The sequence below is a fragment of the Ovis aries genome, chromosome 4 (assembly GCF_016772045.2).
Source record: "Ovis aries strain OAR_USU_Benz2616 breed Rambouillet chromosome 4, ARS-UI_Ramb_v3.0, whole genome shotgun sequence".
Classification (NCBI taxonomy): Eukaryota; Metazoa; Chordata; class Mammalia; order Artiodactyla; family Bovidae; genus Ovis; species Ovis aries.
The window spans coordinates 116,173,435-116,185,724 of NC_056057.1; the positions used below are offsets into that span (position 1 = coordinate 116,173,435).

Genomic DNA, 12,290 nt, shown 5'->3' on the forward strand with positions numbered 1-12,290 from the left:
GAATCAAATAATAAGTAATTTAAGAGTAAAAGCATATAGTGGGAGATTGAAAGATTCACAGAATATAAAGGAAATGTAAAAACAGATTTCATCTGTTTCTAGAATTTAATCATTTCCTAATACAGGAGGTCAAAAGTATTGAAAATTATATGAGGAAAAGGAAGCTTTTATTTTTCATAAAATATACCTTCTATTCATTTTCAAACAGCCATTGGGACCTTTTTAAAAGCATTAATGGGAAATTTTCTAATTTTTTGTTTATAGTAATTTTTATAAAATTTTTATAAAGTTGTAACATTGGGTTTGCCATTTTTAATGGACTTTGCCTTTGAATATCGTAGAATTGTAGATATTTGAAGTGACAAACTCAAATTACCCATCTGAAACACTAAATTCTTTATAAAAGATCCTAAAGATCACAAAACAATTAGAGCTAATAAATGAATTCAGCAAAGTCGCAGGGTATAAGATCCACACACAAAAGCTAGTTGTATTTCTGGACATTAGTGATGAACAGTCCAAAAGTAGAATTAAGAGAATAATCGCATTTACAGTGGAATCAGAAAGAAGTACTTAAGAATAAACCCAGCCAAGGAGGTATAAGATTTGTACATCAGTTGTGCTGCAGAGCACAACAGAAAGAAATAAAAATAGACCTAAAAAACAGAAAGGCGTCCTAGGTTCAGGGATGGAATGCTTAATACTGTTAAAATGTCAGTGCCACCCAAAGCAACTCACATTGAATGTAAACCTTATCAAAATCCCAATGGCCTTTGTTGAAAAGATGAACTAGCTGAGTCTAAAGTTGATAAGGAATTGCAGGGTGCTCTGAAGTCTTGAAAAAGAACAGAGTTGGAGAACACACACTTGTTTATTTCAGAACTTCCTAACACTGTGATGCTGGCATAAGGAAAGATAGGTACATCTCAGGATAGACTGAGAATCCAAAAATATACCCTCTGACGTCTGTGGTCAAGTAGCATCTATGGTAATACCCAAGAACAAGTAACATGTGTGGGTAGCTGGTTTTCAGAAAGGGGTGCTTAGAGCAGCTGATGTGGACAGGATGGTCTTTTCAGCAAATGGTGCTGGGCCAATTAGATATCCCCATGCAAAGGAATGAGGTTGAACCCTTACCTCGTATGGTATTAAATTAACTCAGAGTGGATCAAAGACCATAAAACCCTAGAAAAAAATCTTCGGGATAAATCAAATAATAAATTGGGAAAACACTGCATTCTGTATTTCATCCCCTCACACCTGTGTATCTGTAAAACAGCATTCTTAAGAACAAAAGTCTACTCGACTTTAATTTTTTCCTGTTATTATTTGCCCATACAAAAAAAAAAAAAGTGGCAGTGAAAATGCTGTCCTAACCCCTGGACCACCAGGGAACTCCCTTACTTGACTTTTAAAATCTGATGTTTTCCTGAGTATTTGGCCGTGAAATCTTTTTCTTCTTTTTAACTTCTACTAATAAAGTAATGCTCAAAATTCTCCAAGCCAGGCTTCAGCAATACATGAACATGAACTTGCAGATGTTCAGACTGGTTTTAGAAAAGGCAGAGGAACCAGAGATCAAATTGCCAACATCTGCTGGATTATCGAAAAAGCAAGAGAGTTCCAGAAAAACATCTATTTCTGCTTTATTGACTATGCCAAAGCCTTTGGCTGTGTGGATCACTATAAACTGTGGAAAATTCTTCAAGTGATGGGAATACCAGACCACCTGACCTGCCTCTTGAGAAATCTGTATGCAGGTCAGGAAGCAACAGTTAGAACTGGACATGGAACAACAGACTGGTTCCAAATAGGAAAAGGAGTACGTCAAGGCTGTATATTGTCACCCCGCTTATTTAACTTCTATGCAGAGTACATCATGAGAAATGCTGAGCTGGAGGAAGCACAAGCTGGAATCAAGATTGCCAGGAAAAATATCAGTAACCTCAGATATGCAGATGACACCACCCTTATGGCAGAAACTGAAGAGGAACTAAAGAGCCTCTTGAAAGTGAAAGAAGAGAGTGAAAAAGTTGGCTTAAAGCTCAACATTCAGAAAATGAAGATTATGGCATCCGGTCCCATCACTTCATGGAAAATAGATGGGGAAACAGTGGAAACAGTGTCAGACTTTATCTTTTTGGGCTCCAAAATCACTGCAGATGGTGACCGCAGCCATGAAATTAAAAGACGCGTACTCTTTGGAAGAAAAGTTATGACCAACCTAGATAGCATATTCAAAAGCAGAGACATTACTTTGCCGACTAAGGTCCATCTAGTCAAGGCCCTGGTTTTTCCAGTAGTCATGTATGGATGTGAGAGTTGGACTGTGAAGGAGGCTGAGCCCAAAGAATTGATGCTTTTGAACTGTGGTGTTGGAGAAGACTCTTGAGAGTCCCTTGGACTGCAAGGAGATCCAACCAGTCCATTCTGAAGGAGATCAACCCTGGGATTTCTTTGGAAGGAATGATGCTGAAGCTGAAACTCCAGCACTTTGGCCACCTCATGCGAAGAGTTGACTCATTGGAAAAGACTCTGACGCTGGGAGGGATTGGGGACAGGAGGAGAAGGGGACGACCGAGGATGAGATGGCTGGATGGCATCACTGACTCGATGGACGTGAGTCTGAGTGAACTCCAGGAGTTGGTGATGGACAGGGAGGCCTGGCGTGCTGCGATTCATGGGGTCACAAAGAGTCGGACACGACTGAGCGACTGAACTGAACTGAATGTCCAGTGGCATTAGTTTTCCATGACTCGACTTCAGGAAATGCTATTACAGGGGAGTCATTCTTTGAGGAGAGGCTAAATGTTTGATGTGGGGAAGAGAAAGTAAAAGGAAGCTTACTGTTCTAGGTGAAGGTGAGATTTCTGACAGTGTGAGAGCAAAGGTGTTAAATCATAGTGATTTTGATTAGTTCTGTGGTGGACCTTCTTGACTCTGAAATTGATTAAAGTCTGGAACTGGAGACTTTTTACAGAAAGGGTTATCAGTAGTCTAATTTTCTAGGGGAAGAGTCCATATAAAAACTTGGGGTAAAAAAATTTTTCTAGAAAACAGAACCAAAAAACCCCCTTGCCCAGTTAATTGGGGGTTGTTGAGATCCATATGGGGTTCTGTAATCTGTTGTTTTTAATGGTATAAATCATCATTAAGTGTCTTTTTCTCTTGGTCATAGGTAAGTTTTTTTTTTTTTTTCTTGAAAATATTCTTAAATTATGGCTAATGAGCTGTAATTTATGGTTAAGGTATGCTTGCTTTCTGAGCTAAACTGAGGAAAATTTGACTTAAACCTTGATATAGTTTTTTGAAAATGGAGACAAACTAGGTTTGAGAAACATGGCTGTCACCTGTGTATAAGAAGTTAAAGCCACGACTCTCTCTCTTTAGATTCTGGGGCTCGTTCGCTTTTCGGGCTGCACTGCCGCTTTGCTGGGCCCCCTCTAGCTGTGGCGAGCAGGTGCTACTCCTCGTAGTGGCGAGTGGGCGTCTCATGGCGATGGCCCCTCTTGCTGCGGAGCACAGGCCTAGGCACCTGGGCTTCAGGTTGCAGCACGTGTGCTCAGTAGCTGGGGCTCACAAGCTCTGGAGTGCACGCTCAGTGCTTTGGAGCACAGCTTGGTTGCTCCGTGGCGTGTGGGGTCTTCCTGGACCAGGGGTTGAACCCGTGTTGCCTGCATTGGCAGGCGGATTCTTACCCACTGCACCACTATGGAAATCCCCAAGATGTTCTTGAGATCATAACAGGAATTGTAGCATTCATTTCCAGATTTAATTCACTGACTGTGACTTCATTCTTTTGCAGGTATGATTTTTAATGAACGTGATCAGGAGTTGAGAGACTTGGGGTATCAGAAACATGCCTTCAATATGCTTATCAGTAACCGCTTGGGCTACCACAGAGACGTGCCAGATACGAGGAATGCAGCGTACGTTCCTTCTGAGTTTCTGCTCGCTGCTTTAATGACACAGCGCTTTTAGTGCGGTATAGTAAGTCATGGGGGTGGTGGTAATAATCTGCAATTAGGCTTCGTCATTCAGGATACTAGAAAATTTAAGACAGATGTATTTCCACTCTTACTGTGCTTGAAGCCACATGGTCTGAGATTGTACTGACAGGGTTCTAGAGCTTGCTGTGTTTCTTTTGAAATGTAAAATAATGGGGAAAAGGAGGGAGGTACTAATTGCATATCATTAAGTAACCTTCTGAGCATATGTTTATTTTAAATGTTTGTTTAGTGGATTCATAACAAAAAGGAATTCACATCAGTGAAGAATTCTACTCATGATCTCACTTTTCTGTTTTCATTCTTTTTGTTTTTTCAAAGGCTTTTTTTTCATACGGTCAATCGCTCATTTAGTATCTGTCGGGGGAGGTTGATAAGGAAGTGAGTAACTACAGTAGCACAAGAATGAAGGCTGTGATAGGGCCGGGTGAGCCAGGGCCCCCACACCAGAGCGACCAGGGACGGCGTCAGAGGGACGGCTGAGCAGTGCTGTGCCCCAAGGTTGTCCCCTGACTGGGAACAGGCTGAGCCAGAGATACACCGTTTGTCGAAGGGACTGAAATAGTTCTGTTTGCCTGTAGTGAAAGAATGGCAAGAGGGTGAAAGTAGGTAGGCCCCAGCTGTAAGGCATTGTATGCTGTGCAGAAGAACATGGAATTCCAGATTTTATTTTTTAAGTCAGTGGTGGGTTTTTTTTTTTTGTTTTTTGTTTTTTATTGTGGTCACTTAAAGCCACCTAGTCTTTTTTAAATCAAAGAGTTGCTTACATGGAAGCTCGTCCATTAACCTGACATATGTCATGGTTTACTCAAATCTTTTTATATGATTGAGCAAAAATTAAAAATTTCAAATACAGATATTCATATTTCCTTTTGAAACTTCATTGAGAAGAAACTGAACATCAGCTGTTGAGTGCTGCATTAAAAACTTGCAGTGATTTCAGTAAAAACACATTTTTGTGTAACCTGTGTACCAAAGAAGAAAAAATTCAAGTTTTAAAAACTTGAATTGACTTAAAAATAAGCAGAGTAGCAGGAAATGGAGGCAGAAATTATTAACAATTATAAAACTCTTGAATAAGAAGCCACATTAATTCCTTAGCCGCTTTTTAATAAAAATTGTTAATGATGTAAAGAAGAGGCTCAACAAGGGAGCAGTTAATGTTCAGTGAATGATAACCTAAAACATTCGAGCTTTTTGAAATGTCAGCATTTTCTGATATTCGTCTTTACAGATGTAAAGACAAGTCTTACCCGGTGGATCTGCCAGTTGCTAGCGTTGTTATTTGTTTCTACAATGAAGCTTTGTCTGCCTTGCTCCGGACGGTGCACAGTGTCCTGGACCGCACGCCAGCCCGGCTCCTTCATGAAATTATCCTCGTGGACGATGACAGTGACTTCGGTGAGGAATACTGTAGCTGGCAGTGTGGGATCTCTGCTTTGGTTCACTGTAGTGATGCCCATCAGCTGTTCAGTCCCAGAAAGATCGGAGGGCCCTCATGCAAGCACTTGCAACAGAGCCAGCCACGATCGCACGCCCGGTTAGAGCGTGATTTCCAAGAAACTGCATTATCTGTGTAATGTTTTCAAACTATGCTACCCAGATTAGGCTCTTGAATTTTCCCCTTGGCTTACCTTTTTATTTTATTTTATCTTATTTTATTTTTTTTGGCTTACCTTTTTAAAGTAGTATTTTTATTTTGGAATAATCACAGATTTACAGAGTTACAAAGGGCCCTGCCCCTCCACCCAGTTTCTGCCATTGGTCGCGTCGTCCTAGAAACACAGTATTGAACCCCTGAGCATATTTCTGTAGCCACCACTGTAATCAAGGTGCAGACAACTACTCCATCACCCCAAAGAATCTCCTACGTGCTACCACACTGTGTTCACACGCACCTTTCTCCCCACACATCCTTAATTCCTGGCAACCCTCATCTCTCTGATTTTGTTCCCATCTCTATGGTATTGTCATTGGGCTGTTATATAAACAAAATCACACAGTAGGTGACCTTTTAGGATCAGCTTTAACTTGGCAAAATGCTTAGGCCTAGATTCATCTTGTCAGTCTGTCAGCCTCAGCTGCCTCCAGGTAAAGTGGATGGCGTTGTGATGGCCCTTAGGTGGCCTCTGAATGCTGGTACTTTATGCTTCAGCACAGACTTCTTTCAGTTCAGCTCAGGCGTGTCCGACTCTTTGAGACCCCATGGACTGCAGCACGCCAGGCCTCCCTGTCCATCACCAACTCCCGGAGTTCACTCAGACTCACGTCCATCGAGTCGGTGATGCCATCCAGCCATCTCATCCTCGGTCGTCCCCTTCTCCTCCTGCCCCCAATCCCTGCCAGCATCAGGGTCTTTTCCAATGAGTCAGTTCTTCACATGAGGTGGCCAAAGTACTGGAGTTTCAGCTTTAGTGTCAGTCCTTCCAAAGAACACCCAAGGCTGATCTCCTTCAGAATGGACTGGTTGGATCTCCTTGCAGTCCAAGGGACTCTCAAGAGTCTTCTCCATCACCGCAGTTCAAAAGCATTAGTTCTTCGGCGCTCAGCTTTCTTCACAGTCCAACTCTCACATCCATACATGACACTGGAAAAACCATAGCCTTGACTAGACTGACCTTTGTTGGCAAAGTAATCTCTCTTCTTTTTAATATGCTTCTTACCTTTCTTTAATTCTGCATAGACTCTTCCTAAGAGTGATTTCGTGTACACAGCAGGATGGAGGGCAGTCCTCAACCTTGTGAGAGGTGACATTCCCATTTTACAGAGGAGGAAACAGTAATTTGCTCAAGATGTTACCTGGTAGAGTTGAAATTAGACCCAAGGAATCGACCTGCCAGTGCAGGAGACTCAGGTTCTATCCCTGGGTCAGGAAGATCCTCTGGAGAAGGGAATGGCAACCCACTTCAGTATTGTTGCCTGGAAAATCCCGCGGACAGAGGAGCCTGGTGAGCTACAGTCTATGGGAGCGCAAAAGAACTGGACACGACTGAGTGACGAAACCACCACCATTCAAGCTTTCTGCTCTTTTCATTAACAGTAGGCTGCAGAGACACACTGATAAATTATATGCCAGTTGTGTGTGTTGTCACAACCTGAGTCTTTATTAAGCATTCCTTATATGTCAGCAACAGAACTGGTCTGCCAGTATACTTAAGTATACCAAATGAGTAAATGCACGTTGAGATCAACGAGAGTGAAAGTCTCAAACCTTGGTAAACGTTGAAACCTCGTAGGAGAAACAGGGAAAAATTAATTAAAAAATAAATGATTAAAAAAAAAAACCTAAGAATTTGAGTCTGGACCAAGTAGAAGATTGGCTAAGTAATATAATTCTGGAATTATGGTGTTGAATTTATTTTTTTACATCAGCCTGTGATTTGTTTTTCATTCTGTGGGTGTTTTTTTCTAAAAGAGAAAACTCGTGATCAGTTAAAATGGTTTATATGCTAACTGTGGAAAGAATTACTTACTAGATCTTGTATGATCTCTGAAGTTATGAAATTTAAAGGTAAATGAGCTAGAATTTATAAAAAATAGTGCCCATGGAATATGCTAAATTATAAATTAGTATAAGAATGTATTTACTGCTGATACTGTATAATTCTTGGTAGGGCAAAGAAGTTATTTCTCAACTATTCTGAAATGGAGTACAACTTAAATTACTTTGAAAAAAGGCATTTACATATCAGTTTCTTCTTTAAGTCTGATTTGTATGTAGTCAGCTGAACATTCATACGCTCAAAATATTCATTTTAAACATTCTTTATGCAAAGTGTCGAGCTAGTTGCTATGGAAATACAAAAGGCCTGTAAGTAAAGCGACTGCTCCTTCAGGCTAGCACTGCAGCTCTCACGCCTCATTCTCTCCTTGCTCTTCCTCAGGATAAGCTGTGCTCTCCTCTTACAGTAAAGCAGAAGGTTCTGTAACACTTTCTTGAACGTTTGTTGCGAGCAGCAGACACAGTTCCAGAGTGTCTAACATACCTGTGCTTGCGTCTCATGTGGTCTGAACCCTCTTCAATTTTCAGATGATTTGAAAGGAGAACTAGATGAATACATCCAAAAATACCTCCCTGGAAAAATCAAAGTGATAAGGAATCCAAAGCGCGAGGGCTTGATTCGAGGAAGAATGATTGGAGCAGCCCATGCAACAGGTAGAACCTCCCGCTGGCTCTTCCTGGGAGATGAGAGCCCTGTCCTCCTGCCCTCGCGACCCCGCGTCGGCCTGTGGCAGGTGGGGTCTTGGTGGGCAGTGGCGGCAGGAGAGATGAGGCTTGTGCGGTTTGGGAAAGGCCTTTCCCTAACGGGGCCCCATTGTAACTAGGCCCCGTTGTCCCAAAGCCCAGGCCCCAGGAAGGCGAGCTCTGGGGTCCTCACTGGTCCGCTTCCCTGCTTCTCTTCAGCTCCGTCATATCAGTTCAGATTTGTTTATCTCTATGGAAGGTTGGTGCTGGTCATTTTCATTTATGATCTGGATAAAAGCTTTTCCTTTTTAAAATACATTTATTTAAGTTAAATGAATTTGTTTAAAAATGTTAGGTATCTAATATTTCATGTAGTACCTGGAAACATGCCCTCCCTCCAAAAAAAAAATCATGAAGATGACTTTGGAATTCTGAAACTTTGGTGGGACATCCCCTCATAGTGAGAAAATCTGCCTTCCCATACGCTGCCTTCCCATACGCTGCCCTCCTCAGGATGGCGGGTCACTGGGGTTCACGGTGGCTGGTGCTGCTGTCTGCCGCCAGCCCTCCTGAACACCCCCTGTCCCGTTTGCGGGGTTTATTTGTGACTTCGTTTGTGCAGTCTTCCTTCTTCCCTCCTTTGTCTTACACCTGCAGTGAACAGAAGCAGTTAACAAAAAATGAGACGGAGCTCCCCTCCATCCAGTCCACAGTCACACGCAGGTTGAATTCAAGGCTTACGGTTTTTCTTCTGTAGAGTTCTAGTCAAAGAAAGACTCTGACTTGGCTGTTTTGACTTACAGAAGGCACCAGATAGGAAACTAGGGTGTTTGTGGGGCACGGCAAGGTCGTGTCAGAACACTGCACTTTCCCAGTACATTGTTACGGCAAGCTTTTCTTTTTCAGGCAACAGTCGTCATCTAGTTTTTTCTTTTTGTCGTCTTGGTCCTTGTTCAAATATAGTTTGGGATCTGTCAAAAAAAAAAAAAAGTTTTGGGGAAATTGGTCTCAGGTTCAGTGTGACCGTGTATTATCTTCCTTCATTTAGTTAAACTGACTTTTATAGAAAAAGTAATATTTTTCGAATTAAAACCTATTAGTAAATTTTCCCCTCAAAGGAACTTTGATAAGAGGTTGAACAGTTTGCCTTTCTGTATTAAATGACGCCTGGTGACCTCATGAAGGTTGTTCACAGGCGCTGAAGTACACAGCCAAGTTACCGTCAACACTGGAGGACTTTCTTGCCGGAGGTTCTGCTGCTGTTAATTGAAATAGGATGCTTTGGTTGCTTTATGAAATCCATGTAAAATCTAAATCAGTACATATAGTTCATAGATAAGCTTTGGAATAATAATAATGCTGTCTGATGACGAGATTCTAAGTTTCTCAGGTGTTCAGGACTAACCATTAAGTTATCAAAGAAACCCTCACTCCTGCTCATGTTTATCAAGCAGAGTTAAAAATGCATGAGAAAAATCTTCATGATTTTTATTTTACTGACGAGAAGAAAAGTGTATCCTGTAGCCCATGAGACTGAGGGAATTCGAAAGGAAGTGTGGGAAATGGAGGGCGAGATGGTCACGTGGCTGTCGAGGGGTGGATCCACGGGAGCAGGGAGCCATGCGGTGGCCGCATGCCCCTCACTCCTGAGAATCCTGTGTTGTCGAAACAGTCAGGTCACATTTGAGTCACCAGCGAAAGTGACCTACGGTCTCTAGCCTCGGTTTGCTGAGGCAGGGCCCTGTTGCATAGTAAATTCACAGATATATCCATTATAATAACTGTAATAAAGACAGACACAGCTGACGACTCCTGTTGCGCTGCTCCATACCTGGCTGTCAGAGAGCTGGACTGTTCTGTGAGACTCAGAGTCGTCTTTTGTTTTTTTATGGAGGAGAATATTAATTGTCTGTAAGTTTTCTCAAGACTTGCTTTTATGGTCTGGGTATGTTCTTCAGTCGTGGCAGCACCCTTGAAGCAGGATTTCCCGCCTAACGGACTCCCAGGACTGATTTGGTAGCTGGGGCTGGAAGGGTGGTGGTCAGCTTTTCCGGCCGCACAGGTGTTCTCTCTCGAGCTGGGGGCCACTCTTGAATCGCGAGTGGCACTGACCCCAGGCCTCTGTGGCTTGCCTCCGCAGGAGAAGTCCTGGTGTTCCTGGACAGCCACTGTGAGGTGAACGTGCTGTGGCTGCAGCCCTTGCTGGCCGCCATCCGGGAGGACCGGCGGGCCGTCGTGTGCCCGGTGATCGACATCATCAGCGCCGACACACTGGCCTACAGCTCGTCCCCGGTGGTGCGGGGCGGCTTCAACTGGGGGCTGCACTTCAAGTGGGACCTCGTCCCGCTTTCCGAGCTCGGGGGACCGGAGGGAGCGACTGCGCCCATAAAGTAAGCTTTCTCCTGTGCTGGAAAAGTTCCCCAGAGAGAAAACACGCTCAAAGCTTTGCAGAAAGCACAAGTGTTGGCTTGTCTGTCCATGACAAATTTTTTAGTGCTTGCTGAATTTTATGTACTCTGCCAAGACCTAAGGAAAGATTTATGGATAAGAAATTGTCCATGCTCTCAGGATTTATATCTCAGTGAGAAAGGCAGAAGTCAACAATATCCTGGGGTAATTGTGTCGGACCGCCTGGAGGGACCCCCTGTGTTGAGTTGTTTTCACCAGACCCCATGGTCACTGCGTCGGTTGTAACACACCTCCAGTTCTTTGCTGGTGCGGGTGGTGCTGTGAAGAGTGTTCAGTACGTAACTACAGTTAGGGTTTTAGGATGGACTCCCACCAGCAGTACACAAAGCCATGGTGGTGGGTTAGTCCCTCCAGCGTGTCCGACTCCTGCGACCCCGTGGACTGTACCCGCCAGGCTCCTCTGTCCATGGGCTTCTCCAGGCAAGGATACTGGAGTGGGTGCCGCTTCCCTCTCCAGGGGATCTTCCCCCCCCCAGGAATCGAAGCCAGGTCTCCTGCATTGCAGGCAGATTCTTTACCGCCTGAGCCACAAGAGACGCCCCACACAGAGTCATAGTCTGTGAATTATTTTCAGTTTTCATCTGTATTCTCGAATATTATAAATTTGCTCCTATATGTTATTTCTCCTTATTTTTTTTTTCTAAATTTTCATGTCAATCTCATGTTTATCTGTATTTATACTTTTTTTAAGTTCTTGGGTCTGTTCTCTCTTTAAAGAAGTTTTGATTGTAAAAAATAGCATATGTAAAAAAAGTACACATCTGTGTGTGTGAATATATATGCCTGCAGTTTAAGAAGTGATTATAATATGAACACCTGTGACACTTCCGCCTGGGTCAAGAAATAGCCCACATGGCCTCTGTACCTCCTCCTGGCCACAGCCCCTGTCCTGGTCCGCAGAGGCGTCACTGCCCTGACCCTCCTGTCTCCTTGCTCTCCTGTAGTTTCGCCACCGACGTGTGACTAAACAGGGTAATTTAGTGCAGTTTTCCCTGCTCTCAGACTTCAGGAAAATGAAGCTGTGCCTCATCTTGCTCTTAGTCACATTGCTGTAGAAGCCTCTGTGCTGCGTTACATGGCTGTAGTTGAATCATTCTCATTGCTCTTTATAATTATTAACATAACATCCAGTTACTGTTGGTGGGGCAGTTGGGTTGTTTTCAATTGTTTTTTTTTCCCCACCTTATACACACTACTGTTGTCAGCATTCTTTTTAATGTTTTTTAATTGGAGAAAAGTTGCTTTCCAATGTTGTGTTGGTTTCTGCCATACAACAACGCAGCTCAGCCATAATTATCCACGTATCGTCCCTCCCCCGCCATCCCACCCCTCCACGTCATCAGAGTGCCAGGCTGCGCTCGCCGCGTCCCACAGCAGCTTCTCACCAGCTGTCTGTTTTACACATGATGGAGCACCTGTCGACGCTGCTGTCTTCATTTGTTCCACGCTCTCCTGCCCCACTGTATCTGCAAGTCCGTTCTCTACACCGTGTCCCCAGTTCCTTTCCTGCACTTGGGTCCATCAGTACCATTGTTCTTGATTCCATGTTGTTGTTCAGGCACTAAGTCTTGTCCAGCTCTTTGTGACCCCATGGACAGCATCACAGTAGGCTCCTCTGTCCTCCACTA

At 43.4% G+C, this 12,290-nt stretch overlaps 1 protein-coding gene across 7 annotated transcripts in view; it reads left to right on the forward strand.

Moving 5' to 3' along the window:
- GALNT11 (polypeptide N-acetylgalactosaminyltransferase 11) overlaps positions 1-12,290 on the forward strand; it is a 54,602-nt gene that overhangs the window by 29,074 nt on the left and 13,238 nt on the right. For all 7 annotated transcript variants that reach the window (XM_042249049.1, XM_042249050.1, XM_027969033.2 and 4 more), the window contains 4 exons: positions 3,806-3,929; positions 5,242-5,408; positions 8,038-8,163; positions 10,334-10,583. In XM_042249049.1, the coding sequence (XP_042104983.1) occupies positions 3,806-3,929; positions 5,242-5,408; positions 8,038-8,163; positions 10,334-10,583 (667 nt within the window). The remainder of the gene's footprint in view (positions 1-3,805; positions 3,930-5,241; positions 5,409-8,037; positions 8,164-10,333; positions 10,584-12,290) is intronic.